Here is a 20,306-nt window from a genome sequence, read left to right as displayed (position 1 = left end):
GCCTATAGGTTTTGAGGCCACAATCACTGGGCAGAGATATAGGAATGACATTCTCGTACCATTTTTTAGTCATTGACGGGCAATGAATGCCAGTCTGGATATTTCCAACAAGACTCGGCAACCGCGCATACGACTAACGAGTCACTAAGTTTAATTGAGGAAATTTTTGACAACAGAGTAATTAGTAAACCATCCCCAGATCTTACGGTTTGCGATTTTTATTTATGGGGAAAATTAAAAAATAAGGTTTATGCAACAAACCCTCATATGAACTCAAAATATGACGAGAGAAATTGAGGCTATCCCGGAAGATGAACTAATGAGTCTGAATGAAAATTTCCTTAGATGAAGCCAGAAATGTGTGATGCAGGTGGAGGACATTTTCAACATCTTCTGTGACAAGGTGATACATTATTTTACTTTGATTATGCGTCATTACGTGTGCGTGTTATTTATATGCGATTCATTCGGGCGCTCACTAGGCCCCAAGCTCCGCGAGTTGCCGTGTGCTCGTCTGACCAGCTCGCCCATCTACCCGCTGCGCTGCTGAGTGAAAGAACCTGTACAACCGGGCTCTACATAACACTAATCAGAGAGAAAAAATGGAAGGGGTCCGACACTTTGAAGAATGAAGATATCGACCAAAGAAAGACGAGGGCCATGGAGGGCGTGAAATTGAAACACTCCCTAGGATCCGTAAACCTAATACCGTCGGGGTTGGAAAAGAACAAGTGTTGACCAAAGGAGGTCAGAAAGCATAGACGAAAGTGAGGATCCTGGCACAAGTAAGTGGAAGCAATGTCAGGACTCAGCTAAGGGCCCCGTGATCGTCAACCCATGCTCCCAAGTTAAGAGCCCATGGGGCCCCTTTCAGATGCCTCTTACGACTCGCAGGTGATACCGTGGGTGTTATTCTACTGCCCCCACTCACAGGGCGAGATAATAATAATTTCGTGTGGCTATTTCTAGCCGAGTGCAGCCCTTGTCAGGCAGACCCTCCGATGAGGGTGGACGGCATCTGCCATGTGTAGGTAACTGCGTGTTATTGTGGTGGAGGATAGTGTTATGTGTGGTGTGTGAGTTGCAGGGATGTTGGGGACAGCACAAACACCCAGCCCCCGAGCCAATGGAATTAACCAATTAAGGTAAAAATCCCTGCCCCGGCCGGAAATCGAACCCGGGACCCTCTGAACCGAAGGCCAGTACGCTGACCATTCAGCCAACGAGTCGGACACAGGGCGAGATGATCTAAGAACATACCGAATCTGTTACCTGACCGTTCACAATGTCGTGCTTAGGTAAGAAACTTGTTCTATCAACAAGTTAATCACTTCACTCTAATTACTTGAGAACTCTTGATTGAAGGCGAGATTAATGAACGGGAGGAAGGAACTGTAGGGACAGTGATCGTAGTAGCTCAAGGTTCATTACACTTTGATAAGTGGCTAACAAGGGTGCCTTAATGGATGGGTGTCCCTAATCGGGAACCAATGTCTCGTGGCTCGGCTGTTATAGAACACCCTCTTATTTTATATGCTGCCACGCTTACGGCAGGCACGTGTCACAAGAAGGTTATCAGGATGAAATTGCGTAGCCTGATTGCCATTTCTATGTTTATTATGATGACGTATTTCGCTGAGATTTTCTGAACATGTCCTCCTGTAAAATGCAGTAATAATTGTACAGACTTGCAACCGAGTTGTAGACCTTCTGAAACGGTGCCACCTAGCCAGCCTGCCTATCAATTTCGACATCCCGATTGTGCTTCTATCTAGCCACGAAAGCGGAATTCTTCTGGATGGACACTATGGGCATGGTTCGAACCCCACTGTCGACAGCCCCGAAGATGGTTGTCAGTAGTTTCTCATTTTAAAACCAGGCAAATGCTGGGGCTGTACCTTACGTAAGGCCATGACTGCTTCCTTCCCACTTCCAGCCCTTTCCTATCCCACTGTCACCATAAGACCTATCTGTGTCGGTGCGACCTAAAGCAACTTGTAAAAAGAAAAACTCTATGACTGAGTTTTTAAAAATTTTTGTTCAGTGATACCGAGTGTGCCACCAGAGATCTTTAACTTGTAGCAAACAACAATGACTTGGAATATCAAGATTTATGACCGTTCTTCACAAATAGAATAACTCAGCCGGAACCGAACCTGCGAACTCGGAATCATGAGTCGTTCACTCTACCATTGATCCAGCGAGCTTTTTCTTTTTTTTTCAATTTGCTTTACGTCGCACCGACACAGATAGGCCTTTTGGTGACGATGGGATAGGAAAGGCCAAGGAGTGGTCTTAATTAAGGTACAAGACCAGCATTTGCTTCTTGTGAAAATGGGGAAACTACAGAACACCATCTTCAGGGCTGCCGACAGTGAATGCAAGATCCAACGAGTGAGCTACCCGTATAATACAGTGACCATCAATGATTATTTTAAATCTTTATTTAAAGTCTCGTTAGGTGGTACGATTCCTTGGTTGATTTGTTCAGCGCCGAGGCCTTCGATTCAGAAGAGAGCCCTGGGTTTGATGGCCAGCCGTGTTGAGGATTTTAATCGTTGTGTGATTAATTCTTCTGACTGGGGGATTGGGTGCTTGTGTTTGTCCCAACACTTTTCCCTGCATATTCAAACAACACACTACAATACCAACCACCACAGAAACACGCAATAGTGGATTACATCCCTCCATACAGGGTTGGTGTCAGGAAGGGCATCCGGCCGTAAAACAGGGTCAAATCCATATGGGGCTACACAATTTGCACCGGCGACCCCACAGATGTGGGAAAAGCGGTGGAACAAGACAAATTTGAGTCTCATTAGATGTCTATGATTAGGTGTCTATCAGATAATAATAATAATGATCATGACGATGATGATGATGATGATGATGATTATGATATTTAGAGGCCTGACATCTAAGCTATCGGCCTGAACTTAGAAATAATAATGGCGTGTGGCCTCCGGAGAGGCCTGATGCAAGTCTTTCAAGGTGACGCTGTATTGACGTCCGAAACGGGGGAGGAGCTTACCGTCAGCTGTTTCCAATATGGCGGCGAGATAGTGACGGGATGTAAACACGACAGTGATCGGGTGTGCGTCTGTAGGATTTATTAAGTGTTCAAAATGTCTTTGGTGTCGTATGCGCAACTGTTGAGAGTTGTCGGAGTTTTCATGCGTCCATTAGTGGAAGGGGAAGAAATATTCAAGCGTAATTACTTGATATGTGTAGGTAAAAAGTTTGAAACAGAAGATGAAACTGGTTGTGTTTACAATCATCCCACATCGATTCAAAACAGCACAAAGTTAATGTTGTCTTGAACAAGGGGGTGAAAATGTGAAGTGCAACTGTATATGTAAAGCGGGTTTGTCAGAGAAATGTTACCGCTGACACGCTAATTCACCTTAACAGTTAAGCTACTGTAATTTTCCACTATTAGAGGTTATGGAGTAATTTCTTAGCCAGGTGACGGGGGAGTTACCTGTTTTGTAAACTGTAATCTTGGGGAAGAAAGAAAATAATAATTCTACTAAGTAAATGTTGTAAAGCAAATAAATCTAGGCTTTATACAGGCTTGTGTTGGAACAGCCCACATAAACTTAAAAGTTCTTCCATTTTTACCATCAGCACAAAAGTTAGAACTTAGAACCGACAATAAGTATAAAAAAAATATAAGTACCTACAGAATATGCAGAGCAAAGTTGGAAAATTATAATTTAAGAGTACTATAACCTCTACAGTCACAGCTGTTTGGGGTTGAAGAATACTTGCTTTGTCCAATTGGATGCCGTTATGCATCACTAGACCAAGCGCCAAAAGTTGGTTGCGAGATAATCGCGTTTAAATTTGGTTCTATGTGTAAATTCGAGCGAACATAATTTTATTAAATATGGTATTACTGGTGTTGTAGGATAATAGATTGTACCTTCTCACCAAATTTCAACATTTTTATAATCGCACTACATAGATTTTCTTGAAGAAATGGCGCTTAGTCTACTGATGCAATTTAAGGTTTTTCTCAAGTGCGAATAATGTATCACGATGCTACACCAAAAACCCTCAACTGTTGAGTATCTACTGAGTAAAACTTCAAAAAATACAACGTGGCAGCAGCCACGATTAAAAACTGAATCTCCTACTGTCTGAAAAGGCCCGCTAAGTGCTTGATCCACCATGAGCCGCGCCACAACTCCGGTACATTATTCAAGTTTTAGATGGAGAAATTCTAGAAGGAAAGCTATTCTCTAAAGTCGTTGCTATAACGACTTACTGATTTGAGGAATTTCAACTTATCTGAGTCAAATACATTTGTAAGACATGAGCCATTGTAGTCTGTACAATTTTTGAATGAATTTTCCTTCACGATGGGCCTATTATGTTCTGAGAGTACAGTATTGACGTGATATTTTTAAGCCTTGTTTTGTTCTGCTTGAGACAGAAAATGTGATTAAAGATGTTTTCTCCCATAAATACACACAAATCACTGGATAGGTAATAATATTGTTGCTCTCAGTTCATTCAATCTCGAAATCAGGATATCCATTAAACCTATCTACGTCATCCACGATGTCTGAATCTGCTTGAAGATTCTGGTAAAATTGTTTGGCATCTGCAGGTATTAGGTGCATCAGCGAACCAAAGTCTCTTAGTTTGTCTTCAGAGATAATAGGTTTTTCTTTTGGCCAAAATGGTATTAATGCCTGGTGAAGGGGAACTCTACTTTCCCGTGGTCGTCTCTGTCTTGACTTATTTAGATCTATTTCCTGAGATTCACCATCAAATTCTAGAGAGTGATTCTCAGACTCAACCTTCTTAGCAAGCTGCATAAGTAGCATTGTCCTTCTCCTTACTTTTGGGAGTACTTGATACATCGTTGAACTTCGTCACTTGATAAACTACTCAGTGTATCACCACGTAAAAATGTCAGCACTATCGAAAACGCGGGCTCCTTCGCTGTCATCCGCGCACAATGTGAGGAATGTGGCGCTTGGTCCAATGATGCAAACTGGAACGTCGCATAGTCTACTGATGCAATATACATTTTTACTGATTCCCGCTTTGTCGCTTAGGTTTTCTATTTATTAACAACTAACGGCCTTTTGTAATGCAGTGGGGAATTTTTTATAAATAGTTCAAGCCTTCCTCAACAAGATGGCGCTAAAATCTCAATTTTCGTCAAATGGCGCTTAGTCTACTGATGCATAACGGCATCCAATTCTACCAAATAATTAGGTTATGGCTTCTAATTTATGATGACCGGGCGAGTTGGCCGTGCGGTTAGGAGCGTGCAGCTGTGAGCTCGCATCCGGGAGATAGTGGGTTCGAACCCCACTGTCGGCAGCCCTGAAGATGGTTTTCCGTGGTATCCCATTTTCTCACCAGGCAAATGCTGGGGCTGTACCTTAATTAAGGCCACGGCCGCTTCCTTCCCATTCCTAGACCTTTCCCGTCACATCGTCGCCATAAGACCTCTCTGTGTCGGTGTAACGTAAAACAAATAGCAAAAAAAGCTAATTTATGACGGCAAAATACTACATATTTTCTTGCATTAATAGAAGTATTATATAGGCAATTTAAATTCAGTGCTTAATTACTATCAGTTAAAGATATTACTCACATGTAGATAGTTAATTTACTGTCTGCTGTTACACATATGAAGAAGTTTACAAAGAGCGGATAACATTCTATGTGCGGCACAGAAGTATTAGGCTACAAGTTTATCAGTATTTTTGATGTAGCTAAATCTTTGTGAATACAAATGAGAGATAATAACTATCAATGAGTACAATAAACAGTACCGGTACCTACGCTGTGGAAAGAAGTCGTCTTCACGAGAATGCAGACTGCGCACTGTCATGTATCGCGCAACGCGTTTTCCAATTGACAGCGCGGAAACCCATCTTTCTCTCTGAACTTTTTGTACAGGAAAGTAGTGACCAGATTTCGCATCCGTTTTATACGATTTGCAACCTTATACAGAGCAGTACCTCCTCAAATTTGACAATTTTCTTTCTGTTTCCATCACGACGTCAATGCTTCGCCATGTAAATATACCTCACCAGTCACTATGTTGCAGCTTCAACATTCTACCGCGTGGCTGCGCCATCCAACTTTTCTGACGTCAATAGGCGACCTCAGCGTCTGTGAGGATGATACCCTACCTATCATGAATTCTGAGGCTGAAGGATGCACAAACACCCAGCCCCAAGCCATTGGAATTAACTAATGAAAGTTAAAATTCCCGGCCCAGCCGGGAACCAAACTCGGGACCCCTTGGACCAAAGGTCAGCATGCTAACCATTTAGCCATGGAGCCAGACAACGTAGAAATGAAAGACGTAAGGAGCTGTTCAGGTGCCCACATAATTGGACAGTACTGTATGTGACCCAACCCGAATGCAAGATTGAAGGTGGAGAGATCCAAGTCTTTTTGTATCCACAGCATCATTTATTCAACATCCCAGCTCATTTCCTGTCTGCAAGAATACTTTCAATCCTTCCCTGAGATTTCCTTCTTCTTCATTTTTCTAACTGGCTACCAGACTTCTCTCTCTCTCCCTTCACATCTGCCTCTCCTCCTTCTCTTCTCTACCTTCTCTACTCCATTTTCCGGCCCGCTACTTACTAACAAACGCTACGTCTCTATCGGAAAACCTGACTTACATTCAAAGCTATTGTAGTGCAAGAAGCTGATGATCCTTACTATGTTTTATACTTTGTGATATCCGGGAGAAGATGAAGTTACTTTTCCAATGAAACATCACCATCTCCATGTTTTAGCTCCTTTACCTTCGTATTATGTTTTTAGCGATACGTGAGATTGGTCCCTCACTCTATCTAGATTAAAATACCCATAAAGTGAAGGCGCAATATCAGCATCCAAGATGAGTGTGCGATCCTTCACTCTGAAGCAAACTTTTATTTTCCGTAAAATAGTTTTTTAAACAGAGAGATGTATAGCCTATAGAGAGTGACTCGTAAGTCACTGGAAAAAGTTTGTGGGTGTAATGTAGATGTAAAATTAAGACTAAAATGTTATATACAACGATTTTTTTAAAGCGATGCATTATATTAAAACATGGACCAGTACATCCTTCAGACGTGTCATGTTCACCTACCACAACGATTCAAATTTATCAGAATTAAGGTAAAACTCAATTTCCGCGTGACTGTGCAAAAAGAATTCTTGCACGGACACAATGCAGTAGGCTACGTGGGACATCAAGTAAAATCTTGTAAATTTCGCTGTTGAGTTCTACCCCTTCATGATGTTTAATTCTTGAGACTTTTTTCTGTTCACTAGCGACTACTGTACAGTAGATGTTTCTTATTCGTTTGTTCACTCCACTACGCACAGTTAATTCGGACAAGAAATGGCTTTGTTGAGTACGCAGGTCTGGAAGGTCTTTGTCCAGAATGCAGTGAATTGCGAAAAAGCGAGAAAGGAGAAGAAAATAATTTTCCTTTGTCAAAGATTGCCAGGTGACAAAATATACTTTTAACTCTTTGAAATATGATGTTATGAAATACCATATCATCATATCAAAACTTGAAAGCAAACAAAAATGAAATATATAATTATTTTCGCAAAAAATACGAACGTAAGACAATATGTAAATTTCCCTGTTTTATAGTTCAGAAACAAAGGAAGGGAGCTCATTCCAACTTAGGTGTCCGTGGTTTGTAGTCGTTCACAAGTCGGTAGACTAGAAGTTTGGCACAGTGACAGTTGCAAAATTGTGGAATTATTGCGTGAGTGGTGAGGGAGGAGAACTGTGTAGTGATCACCAGTGGCTGTATTTTGACTTTTTTTTTACCCTTTAACTGGTACATCATACATATTGATAACTTAGACACAAATCCTTATCATGGCCGCCTGATTACAGAAATACATATTTATTAAGTACGAAGGCTGATCGACAAAGACTGAAACTGATTTTTTCACAGATGTTTATTACTCCATTTCAATGTTTACATGATATTTTCAAAGTAGTCCCCTCCTACTTCAATGCAATTTTTATAGCGTCTCTGCCAGTACTTGAACACATGCTGTAGACCATTCTTTGTCAGGTCCTTGAAAATCGCCTCACTTTTCTTGAGCACTGCTTCAAGGTTCTCAAATCGAATGCCCCTAAGCTTTGCCTTTAGTGATGGAAATTTAAAAAATCACAGGGTGCAAGATCAGGGATATAAGGTGGATGTGGTACACAGCCAGAAACTGCATGACTTGATTTGCGACGTGAGGCCGAGCATTGTCTTGATGAAGTCGCCACCCAGTCCGAGAAAGCTCTGGGCGTTTCTTTGCAAAGTGCTTCCTCAGTGTAGCCAGTGCCGACGTGTAGTAACAGCAGTGTGAGGGGGAACTGCACGCTGGTAAATCATTCCATTACAGTCAAAAAATGTGATCACCATCACTTGCCCTGCAGATGGAACAACTTTAGCCTTTTTTTTTTTTTTTTTGGCGATTTCCACACTGTGCTGGCTTGTTTTCCTTCAGGCTCATAATGATGCTTCAGCTTTTCGTTTTAGTGGCTGTATGGTTTAAAGGAAAACAGAATTTGATTGCGCTGTACTGCTCCTCTCGCGTCACCTCTATTGTCTGGTATGCAAAATGCACGTAGCGTCTACAAAATAGGCTAGAGCATTACTACCAACCTACCGATACGAGAGTGCTGCCGCCTACGGACATTATACATAAAAACCAGCTCTTTTCAAATAGTTTACAGATGGAAAACTATCACGGAAGTTACAGGAAAAAATCATTCTCAGTCTTTGTTGGTCAGCCCTCGTAAAATTGTTTTGTCATTTTTGCCACTTTATACTTTTAGTTCTATTTTTTAATTTTGCCTCATTATTTTGTCATAATCAGCAATCTGTTGCATTAACTTTTTGTTTCAAGTCATTTTCCTGTGTTTTTTATTAGGCCTAGTCATGTTTATGTATTTACTTCCATCTATTCCATCCGACCTCCCTTGGTTAACTCTTGTTCTGTTCCGAATAGCTCCTGAAGTAGGGATACAAGACGCTTTCTTTAGACTCTGATGAATTTCACTGTGATGTCTATTATTATTGTTACGGGGTTACCCGTGGAATGCAGAGGTGAAAGAAGGTGCGGGCCGGAATGGGTCTAACTACAAAGCTGAGATATTGGTTAAAATGGCATTAAAGGTTATATTTTCAAAAATAGCAAAACAATTTTCACATAAAACTTCAGATTTTAACAAGTAACAACAAGTCAAATCTGGTACAATACCAGTAACAAAATTTAAGTCTAGGAACGACAAGATTGATGGTATAACAGAACTTCGGCTTCAATCCTTCACTTTACATTTTCTGAGCTCTCAGCTCCCAAACACATATTTACCAAAGGCAGAAAACCCCAAATAACATGGAGCACTTGCTCCCACCTTCGAATATCAAGCCTCTCTGAGGCGCTTTTACCACAAATAAAAGAGCTGACCCACTCTCAATTTTCTGAGCCTATCAAAGGCCACCACGGACTTTACTATTAACTGCCCTCAAGGCACACTTACAAAGAAACAGGGGTATCTTTTACCCAACCTAATGGGCCTTAGTAGGAAAATAATAGGTTAAGTTAATGGCCCAAAATGCAAAACTGAATGGAGGCGTGAATATGCACTCCATGAAACTTCTTAAAACCTAAGAGGCACTAGGCCGATGAAGCAGGGGCTATTCCCAAACTATGGAGGTGACTCGTATTCAAAACAAATTTAATACATTACGGAAGAGTAGAAGAACGGTTACGAAAACTTAGTCACCTCAAATTCAAAATGAAGGGGAGCTCGAGAGGGTAAAGCACTCTCTATCCCCGATTTTCAGTTAAAGTTACATGAAAATTTTACATCAAAACGGCAAAAAGTTACATTTTTGGACAGATAGGTTACATCAAGAAGGTTTCGGAGCTTCCCCGAGGGTTAAACTGCTGAGCAAGCAAGAAAATAAAAATGTTAAACGGCCATTACCTTTGTGAAGAGCTGCTGCCCGAAGGAAGAGGCGCTACCCGCCCCCTGCTACACGTCCATACACTAAGCTAGATGTTGAAGAAGTGGCTGAGAGATAGGAAAATCAGCAGTTTTTATACTCTCGGGGAAGATTCGAGACCTTTCATGAATAATTAAGACATACCCACAGGCGTTTATTGGGTAGCTTACAGTTACACATCAAAATCGAAGAAGAAAGACACGATTGGTCAAAAATTAATTACAGAAATTCTGGATTGGCTAAGTTCAAAACCGGCGGAAAGAAAAGATTTATATTGCCAACCCACAAATGAAAGAACGAAATTTAGTAAAGAACAAACTTATGAATACAAAACTTCTTCAAATAAAGTTCTTCCCCTTCGCACCAGGGTGCATGGTCATAGTTTCTTGTAGAGACATCTAACAGAGAATGTCCACACTTCTTGATCAATAGAAAAACAAAACAAGTTGAACTCCACACAGTACTCACAAAATTTACGGTAGTGACATCTTCTGAGAAAACTTATGAGTTGATACAGTTGTTAGAGTTCAGAGTTTCTCCTGTAGAGGAGGATTTATTGGTGGAAGATTTAAAATTGCGGCGTACAGGTGTACCACCCGGTACAATTATTATTATTATTATTATTATTATTATTATTATTATTATTATTTGTAAAAGGGGGTTTGCTGTAGCACTAACACTTTCGTTTTGAGGTTTCGGCGACGATAGGGTAGAAGAGGGCTGGGACTGAGAAGAAAGCGGCTGTTGCCTTCATTAAGATACAACCATCTTCAGGGCTATCGGCTGTGGGTTTCAGAACCACCAGATCCCAACTGCGACATTACAGCGACATAGTTCGCACCGTGCAGAGCAGCTAACTCGCGAGGTATTATGCTTACCCCTGTTATTGTTCTTCATACTGTATACCGATGTTTCTCAAGTGCTGAGTCGCGGCTCCGTACTAGGACCTGTCATCATTAAACTGGGCCACAAGATATTATTGGGGATTTTTGTTTTATTTTCTAAGCATTTTTACGAATAAATATTGTAGAGTAGAAATAGTCTTAGTGTATAATTTCCGTGACTTAGTTTAGGATTGCGAGATTCATACATTTTTATATATAAAACTGCATGCATTGCATATAAAAACGTTCGGCGTATGTATATGTGACAGGTGTTTCGCGGATAAGTTGACATCCTACTGCTGCTTCTCCTATTCTAATGATTTCTGTGGTGAAGTACAGTGCATGATAAATTTTCTCAGCAACATTCCTTTTTCTCTTTCAATCTAACATAATTAAAATCGATGCGATAATAAACGATCAGCGTTATACATTTTATAACATTTTGATGGTCTGAATGGGATTTATTTACTATTTATTGAGTGTCAGAAGCGAGAAACATTACAGATAAATAATATATACATAAAGTACTTCGAAAAAATAAAAACAACACAAACTATACTGTGTGGTCGCAGGATTAGGCTGTTGAGGACCAAAACCGGACGATTTCATGAGCATTTGGTGTCGCATTGAGCAAGTCTTCCACTGTACAACGGTCTGGACATGCACCACGTTGTACTAAGTGTTCTGTGGCCTGCTCTTGTCTGCTCTTCTCTTCATTCACACAAACTGAAATCAACACTGAATCCCCACTTCTTCAGGTTTGACCTCCATCTCATGACACCTGAACGCAGGCTGTTGAGTGACTCCCAAGTCACCCAGTCTGCTGTGTGACCAGGAGGGAAATGTTTAATTGGCATCATCCATTCAATTAGATGCTGGCTTCTTGCCTGCCACTGTTTAATTCTTGCTTGTCGTGATGTACCTGAAAGTGCCTCAGTAGATCTTAAGAAGCTTCTTCTTGATACAAGACGTTGGCATGCTGACTGATAACCAAACAGAGGATGGGCCTGAGATATCATTGCCTTATTTTTTTCTTTCCTTGCAGAATGGGATAATATTTCAATAAAAATTAGCATATATTAACAAATGATCTTGGCTTGAAGAAACTACAATATGCTAGAAATTTGTATTCATCCAGTGATTTAATTATCTTTTTGTCAGAATGTCGCATCGTATTCATAGTGCTCATTTTTTTTTTACAAGTTGCTTTACATCGCACCGACACAGATAGGTCTTACGGCGACAATGGGGCAGAAAAGGTCTAGGAGTGGGAAGGCAGGTGGCCTTAATTAATTTGCCTGGAGTGAAAATGGGAAATAACGGAAAACCATTTTCAGGGCTGCCCACAGTGGGCTTCGAACCCACTACCTCCCGAATACTGGATACTGGCCTCGCTTAAGCGTCTGCAGCTATCGAGCTCGGTAGTGCTTATTGTAAGATCACGTAATACCTATAATCAAATATATGAACATTAAAGAAACTGGAAACGTATTTACGAGTAAATTTTTTGGGACTGCGGAACTCGTTTTATAGATTAAAGGATTTTTCGTTCCGCAGTCTCTCGAAGGTTGAGAACCGCTACTCCATACACACCCACCTACTACATTCAACCATGCAATAGGTGAGAAGACACTTCAAACATATAAGTTTACACTCACAGAATTAAGAGTTCTGAAGAAAACACTCAGAACGAAGAAAAACTGAGAACATAAAAAAACAGATTTTAAATTCATCTTTATACCTTTTGAAACACGATCTGAATTCAAAGGAAAACTCGAGGCATTCAGGTCAGGTGATGCACGTGGACTGACTTATGTCCTCTTAACTTGGATTCAAAGGTATGGATTAAAACATGAACGCGATTCAAATAGGATCGTATCTAACGAGCCACCGTACACTTGCTTTGAGAGCCTTTGTTAGCAGCGGCATCAACTCCAGCCAGATTAAATCAAGATTCATATCATCAAAACAGGGAAACCACTGAAATTACGGTACTTGAAATCTCGTCCATTAAACTTAACCCCTTTAGCGTGATTCTGTATACCTTCTAAGCACCTACTTCTAGAGTGGTACGTTCTAAGGTACTTCAAGGAACGGTATTCGGAAGCTGAAGTAGGGTAGGTCGTCCTTTGAACGTTAACCAATTTTTACTCCAATGACAGGGATAACCGTTTATTTGAATCGGAAATATTACCGTGATTACTTATTTCACTCATTTGTGGTTTTATAAGTTAATGCACTTGTGCATTATTATATGGGTCTTATTAATATCAAAAGACCATACTTTCAATGTATACGTTGTTTTATCAAATATACTGTCTTTTTCAGTCTTTTTCCTTAAATTGAATCACTTTTTAGGAAATATTAATGATGATGAATTTCCAATTTCTAATTTATTGTAGAGAAAACGGTTTAGAAATACCTGATAACGGTAGAGCAATTTTAGCAATTCTTTATCAAACGAAAGAGTTAAAACTGACGTCGTTCTCGGAATTCGAGTACGAATTACCCCCTTCCCCCCTCCCCGTCCTGCGCCTTGGGATCGTTAGGTGATGAAAACGTTCATTCCAGTAACAGACTTCAGTCAGACAGGCACGAATTTAAAGTAACTCATATGTTCTTGGTAGCCAAATCATTAATTTAATGTGCATTAATATGCATAAAATGCAATGCAGATGTTGCCCTGAGAATTGAAATCTACACAGCAACCGGCGAAATACTGGCAAACTTAACAACTATGTATAACACAATACAATGAAGAAGTCTGTATTCGTGGTGTATGAGTTTCAGATTTATTTATTTATTTATTTATTTATTTATTTATTTATTTATTTATTTATTTATTTATTTATATTTAATTTGGTTTGATTTGATTTACTTTGCTTTCTCTGAATGTCTACGTAAAGAAAAAAACGATCAATAGTTGACATTTAATACACAAATTTTTAGACCTGGAAAGGATATTAAAATAAAAGTACCACACAACGGTTTATAAGATGGAAGTGGTGGTGGTGATCATTGTTTAAGAGGAAGTACAACTGAGCAACCATCTTCTATTAATCGGAGGGGAAAAGATGGAAGAGGTCCGACACTTCGAAAAATGAAGGTAGGCCTGTCGGCCAAAGAAAGTAAAGGGCCACGAAGGGCGTGAAAATGAAAGACTCCGTATGTCCCAATGCTCTAATACCGTCAGGATCGGAATAGGACAACAGTTGTCCAATGGAAGTCGGATACGATAGATGAAAGAGAGGAACCTGGCACAAGTGGAAATAATGTAAGGACTCTACTAAGGGCCTCGATGTCGCCAACTCACGCTCCTAAATTAAGAGCCCCCTGGGTCCATTTTAGTCGTCTGTTACTGAATGTAAGGGATACCGTGGGCGTTATTCTACCGCCCTCACCCACAGGGGGAGGGGTTTATAAGAGCAGAACAGAAAGTTAAAGTGAACGACTTTATCAGGTGGTCAAGGAAGCGGATAAAAATCAGAGCAAATGGAGTGTTAATATGAATTGAATGTGGATGTGGGAGGGAGAAAGAGAGAAACTGGGGGAATAAAACGAGCAACAAAGGACAACACATTCACACACGTAAAGAGAGCAATTCTCGCGGCAAACAATAGCTACATTTACATTCTACACCGCGCTCTATTGAAATAAACTGACGCTATTTGTGATGCAATGAAACTCGCGGCACTTGCAGTCAGTCTAACGTTTGAAATTGTACTTTCAAATCTCATCCATACTCTAACAAATTGCCTGACTTGCAAACTGCAAGCAACTTACTTACAAAGCTCTCGTTATGGGCAACGTCGATGTCAAAATTCAGAAATTAGTGCTCTCACAGATTCCTCCAGATTTACGATTTCTGATAGTCCCTCATCTAAGAGAGTAACCTAAGCACGAGCACTTCATGAATTACGATTACGTGGATTGCAGTGATCGGATATTCCTTCTGGAAATGAAATGCTGATCTTAGTGGCACATCGAGTTAGTAACCAATCCTTCTATTGTCAGTATAGTGGGTTCGATCCTGAATGAGGTCGGTGGCATGTGAGGGTATTAAAATGCGACAATTCGCATTGTCTTCCATCACTTTAAAGAACTCCAGTGGTTTAAACTTCTGCCATTCCGGCATCTCTTAACGTCTGAAACAAGTGAAGGGACAATAATCAACAACAACAACTATTATTATTATTATTATTATTATTATTATTATTATTATTATTATTATTATTATTATTATTCGTTTAGATCATATATGGAACATTCTGTACAGTATTTATATTTCGCCGACTACCGATATCTTTTCGTTCTTTATCCTCCTTTTATTTTGTTTGTGTAGGATTTTTAATTCTTTATTGACTTTGTTCGCTGTCTCCTGGAAACCTCCGAACTCCTTCATTTGCTATTGAAATCTATCTGGTGGTGGTGGTGATTATTGTTTTAAGAGGAAGTACAACTAGGCAACCATCCTCTATATAACACTAATCAGAGGGAAAAAGGGAAGGGATCCGACACTCCGAAAAATGAAGATATCGGCCAAAGGAAGACAAGGGCCACGAAGGGCGTGAAAATGAAAGACTCCCTAGCCCTCGCAAACCTAATAGCGTCGGGGTTGGAAAAGAACAAGAGTTGACCAAGGGAGGTCGGATAGGATAGATGAAAGTGAGGAGCCTGGCACAAGTAAGTGGAAGCAATGCCAGGACTCAGCTGAGGGCTCCGTGGTCGCCAACCCACGCTCCAAAGTTCAGAGCTCGATAGCTGCAGTCGCTTAAGTGTGGCCAGTATCCACTAATCGGGAGATAGTGGGTTCGAGCCCCACTGTCGGCAGCCCTGAAGATGGTGCATGCACAAAACGACTCTATGAACAACAACAACAACAACAACAACAACAACAACAACAACAACAACAACAACAACAACAACAACAACAACAACAACAACAACAACTACTACTACTACTACTACTACTACTACTACTACTACTACTACTACTACTACTACTACTACTACTACTACTACTACTACTACTACTACTACTACTACTACTACTACTACTACTACTACTACTACTACTACTACTACTACTACTACTACTACTACTACTACTACTACTACTACTACTACTACTACTACTACTACTACTACTACTACTACTACTACTACTACTACTACTACTACTACTACTACTACTACTACTACTACTACTACTACTACTACTACTACTACTACTACTACTACTACTACTACTACTACTACTACTACTACTACTACTACTACTACTACTACTACTACTACTACTACTACTACTACTACTACTACTACTACTACTACTACTACTACTACTACTACTACTACTACTACTACTACTACTACTTCTTTCTTCAGACAACGCAAACCATAGTCCAAATTCTTTCGTGGAGTGGTAATTAGCCAAGATAAAAGAGAAAGCATAGTGGAGAGAGATAGATTTCACCAATATTTTACGAAACCATGTCACAGGCCTACTGTAAAAAATGCAGATAGAGTGTAAATTAAGTTTTTATTAACCTTGAATAATATATGAATGTGTTACCCTAGTAATTGTTACTCATTTCTTGCTTCTTAATAATAAATAATTTCCTCTGAAAAACCTCACTTTTCTGGCACAGGAGGTCTTTCAGAACCCGCCACTGAAGGGGCTAATCTACTCTTTGAAAGTAAACATGTAACAACATTAACAATGATAGAAACTTTAAGAAAAATAAAAAATTAAGATTCATCAATAATACCATATTAAACAAGAGCTAATCCCAAACTATATAGCCGAAGTAAATTCTTGAAAATGTGTAAGAAAATTGATAATAAATGAATCACAATAATATTCTATGTGAGGCGCATCAGATACCCCTTTACGCAAAGGATAATCCCAATCTACATTTTAAAAACTAACTCAATGTTCCGAAGTATCGAAAAACAGAGCCCTCTGTACGCAGTCGGAGAAATGATGACTTCGTCAGTACTGTCCCAGGCGGCACCACTGCAGCAAATCCAGAGTGAGATCCTATTTTACCATCTTCGTAAAATATCCACGGAGTTTCTTTTCCTTTTTGTATGTGTGCTCCTCGACACCTACTGAGACGGAAAAACAAAATTACTAATATTGCAATTATCATCATAATTTTCCAGCTCCAGTTTCCCGGGTGTGGTGTATAAGTGCTCGCCCCTTCTTTCTGTCAACGTATAGTTTCTGATCCTCTCTCACTTGACATTCCTCGTGCTGACCTCCAATTTCACCGTGCCTATCCTTCGATTTCTTGGCCTCCCTACTGGCCTCTCCCCTTCCACTTCTCTGTCAAAGTAATTCCTTGCTTTTCTTGTTCTGTCCATCCTCATAACATGTCCAAACCATCGTAGCCTGCGCCTTCCTAAAAGCTCGGTGACAGGTATTTCGATGCTAGCCTCCTTCCTTGTTTGTTTAATTTCTAATCATATCTTTCCTGGTATTTTGGTTCATTGTTCCAATGAATTCCATTTCTCTTCATTGGATTTTACTATTAGCCTTGTTATGTAAGACACATGTTTCGAGTATATAGGTGAGAATCTGAATGAAGTAGATATGAAACATGGTCAATTTTGCTTTCTGGGGTATTTTATCAATATCTATATTGCAGTCAAGGTGTTTATTTCCGATTTTCTTATTGATATTAGATGGAACTGGGAGTTTGAACTGTGTGTTTTTCTTGTTCCAGGGTCGTTCACGTTCGCTCACACACATCGACGCGCTAGATACTGGCAGCATGCTTGTGAAGAACCAAGATATGGACAGCCGCTCCGAGCCCGACACTACTCATGATCGCCTCATCGTGCCGGTCGCTGAACCTCCACACGTGCGACGACAGAAGCTCGCTCGATCACAGGTGAGTGAAAACTTAAGGCTACTACACACCTAGCAACAAAGTCGCGGGACATTGCATGGGGACAGTTGCGAGACACTGTCCCGGGACAGTTGCGAGACACTGTCCCTAGACTGTTGCGATACAATGTCCCGCGTCCATATCTATAGAGACAGTTGCACCACAGGAATCGGCGCGAAATGGCGCAAGAAATTGCTTTATGTGCTTTTGATGTTGTGAATATTTTTCTCTATCTCGTGAATGGACAAAGTGTTCCTTTTTAGTCAGAGACTCCATTGCTTCCCTCCTTTTGTCTCTGTTTTTATACTCGGTAGACATAACATCCCAAAGACAAGGGAGGGTGTGTAAATCCTCAATGATTTTTAGAGTAGTTTCCATCGCAAAACAACAGAACACGAAACACAACACCAACACGTGGCGGCTATCTGCACACTGGTACCGGCATGTCCCGGGACTTTGACTAGCGACACGTCCAGGCTACATCATGTTGCGCAACATTTGTATCATGTATCCCATTTCGAATGGCAGACCTGCGACATGCAACTTTTGTATCGCGACAGTCCCAAACACGGAAAAAACGCTACAGGACATCCCTGGAACTTGTCGCGATACACGTGTTCTGCAACTTTGTCGCTTGGTGTGTACTAGCCTTTACATTCACCTTGAGATCTGAAGGAGGATTTTATTTTCTCGGCCGACATGAACAAGTGCCGTTAGTTCGTACGGTGGGACATTTCATTGTTTCCGAGTTGGTTCTCAGAGCATAAAATTTCGCTTTCCAAAAGGGTTTCTTCAAAGAAGCCTTACATGATACTGAGCTGGCTGTGAAAGTAAACTGAGTCGTCATAAACAATATTAGATATGCAGACAACACCCTAATTATATGCGCCACCATTGAAGGTCTTCAAGGACTGCTCAGTAGAATTCATCTCAGTGGATTAAGGTACGGTCTTAAAACCAATACCACAAAAACTAAGTTCATGGTATTTAGCAGAAGCAACCATGAAGGTGTCTCCATTTCATTAAATAATCAAAATATTAATAATGTTATTGGCTTTACGTCCCACTAACTATTTTTTTGGAGACGCCGAGGAGCCGGAATTTAGTTCCGCAGGAGTTATTTTACGTACCAGTAAATCTATCGACACGAGGCTGACGTATTTGAGAACCTTCAAAAACCACCGGACTGAGCCAGGATCGAACCTGCCAAGTTGGGATCAGAAGGCCAGCGCCTCAACCGTCTGAGCCACTCAGCCCGACAATCAAAACATTGAACGAGTAAGTCAGTTCACATACCTTGGGAGCAACATAACAGAAAATCAGGACACTGAAAAAGATATCAGACGCCGTATTGAGATTTCCAGATCGTCTTTCCCAAAGATCATTTAAAAAATGATAACCTAAACCTCAAACTCAGGCAAAAGCTGTTGAGATGTTACGTCTGTCAACACTGCTTTATGGAGTAGAGACCTGGACTGACAAAGCTCCCTCCATGAAGAGATTAGAGACCTTTGAAATGTGGTTACATAGGAGAATAGTCTGGATAGACTTTGTAACTAATAATGTTTTGAGGAGAGCTACAGCTGTGCGTGAGCTGGCTAAACACCATCAAAGCCACGAAAACACCTTTTTAGACCATGTTCTACGAGGTGGAATGTACGGGCTTCTACAGTGTGCGCACAGAGTCCGTATTCCCTATATTAAATTAAACTCAAACTGACATGATACAAAAGCACATATACTCATTATTTATACTTACATCTTACATCTTAGGAATCGAAAACATCCGTATGTGTCCCTCCATGGGCTCTGCACAGCTGAATACGCCGCCATGTTTTGATGTTAATATCAAGCACTATCCTGGAAAGCTTTGCGCGCCGCATTTTTCAAATCATCAATTCCAACATACCGCTGCTTCCTCACCTATTCCTTGACGTGATCCCAGAGTGCGTTATCGGGTGTTGTTAGATCAGGGCTCGTTGGTGGCCATGTAAAAGGAGCTGGATCATTGTCCGATCCTCGACCGATCCGGCGATTCCCAAAGACTGCGTTCAGACGTTGTCGAACAGCGACTGCGAAGTGAGCCGGCTCCCCATCGTGTTGAAAACAACGTCTGAGATTCCCGTATTTTTCATCTGCGAGATGAGCCAGTCATTAATCATCTGGGGGTGACTGTTCTGATTAACAGAACGATTAAAATAAAATGAGCCAAACAAATGCGTTTGTGTCATTTCGGCCCAGATCATGACGTGAGGTGGGTTTCGCTCGATTTCTTGACAAAAACGTGGATTTTCTTTTCCCCAAAAGTAAACATTGACAGTATGGGAGCTGCTATAATTCGCACATTCATCAGTGAACATGACTTCTGCCTTCTGAGCCATTGTTAGGGATTGTTGCATCATCCAACCACAAGCACCAACACGTCTCTCCAAATCATCATCCGATAATTCACTGACACTCGATCGATGCCAACACTTAATTTTCAGATCCACTTTGATGTGTTTCCTCATGGTTGATTCTGGTAT

General features: G+C 40.7%; 1 protein-coding gene across 3 annotated transcripts in view; it reads left to right on the top strand.

The window, feature by feature from the left end:
• LOC136876128 (pleckstrin homology domain-containing family G member 5) overlaps positions 1-20,306 on the top strand; it is a 1,197,778-nt gene that overhangs the window by 599,995 nt on the left and 577,477 nt on the right. For all 3 annotated transcript variants that reach the window (XM_067149822.2, XM_067149820.2, XM_067149819.2), the window contains exon 5: positions 17,617-17,784. In XM_067149822.2, coding sequence (XP_067005923.2) covers positions 17,617-17,784 — 168 coding nt within the window. The remainder of the gene's footprint in view (positions 1-17,616; positions 17,785-20,306) is intronic.

This window comes from Anabrus simplex, chromosome 6 (assembly GCF_040414725.1).
Source record: "Anabrus simplex isolate iqAnaSimp1 chromosome 6, ASM4041472v1, whole genome shotgun sequence".
NCBI classification, from domain to species: Eukaryota; Metazoa; Arthropoda; class Insecta; order Orthoptera; family Tettigoniidae; genus Anabrus; species Anabrus simplex.
The sequence above is the reverse complement of the archived record's forward strand: the minus strand, read 5'-3'. Positions and strand labels throughout refer to the sequence as shown.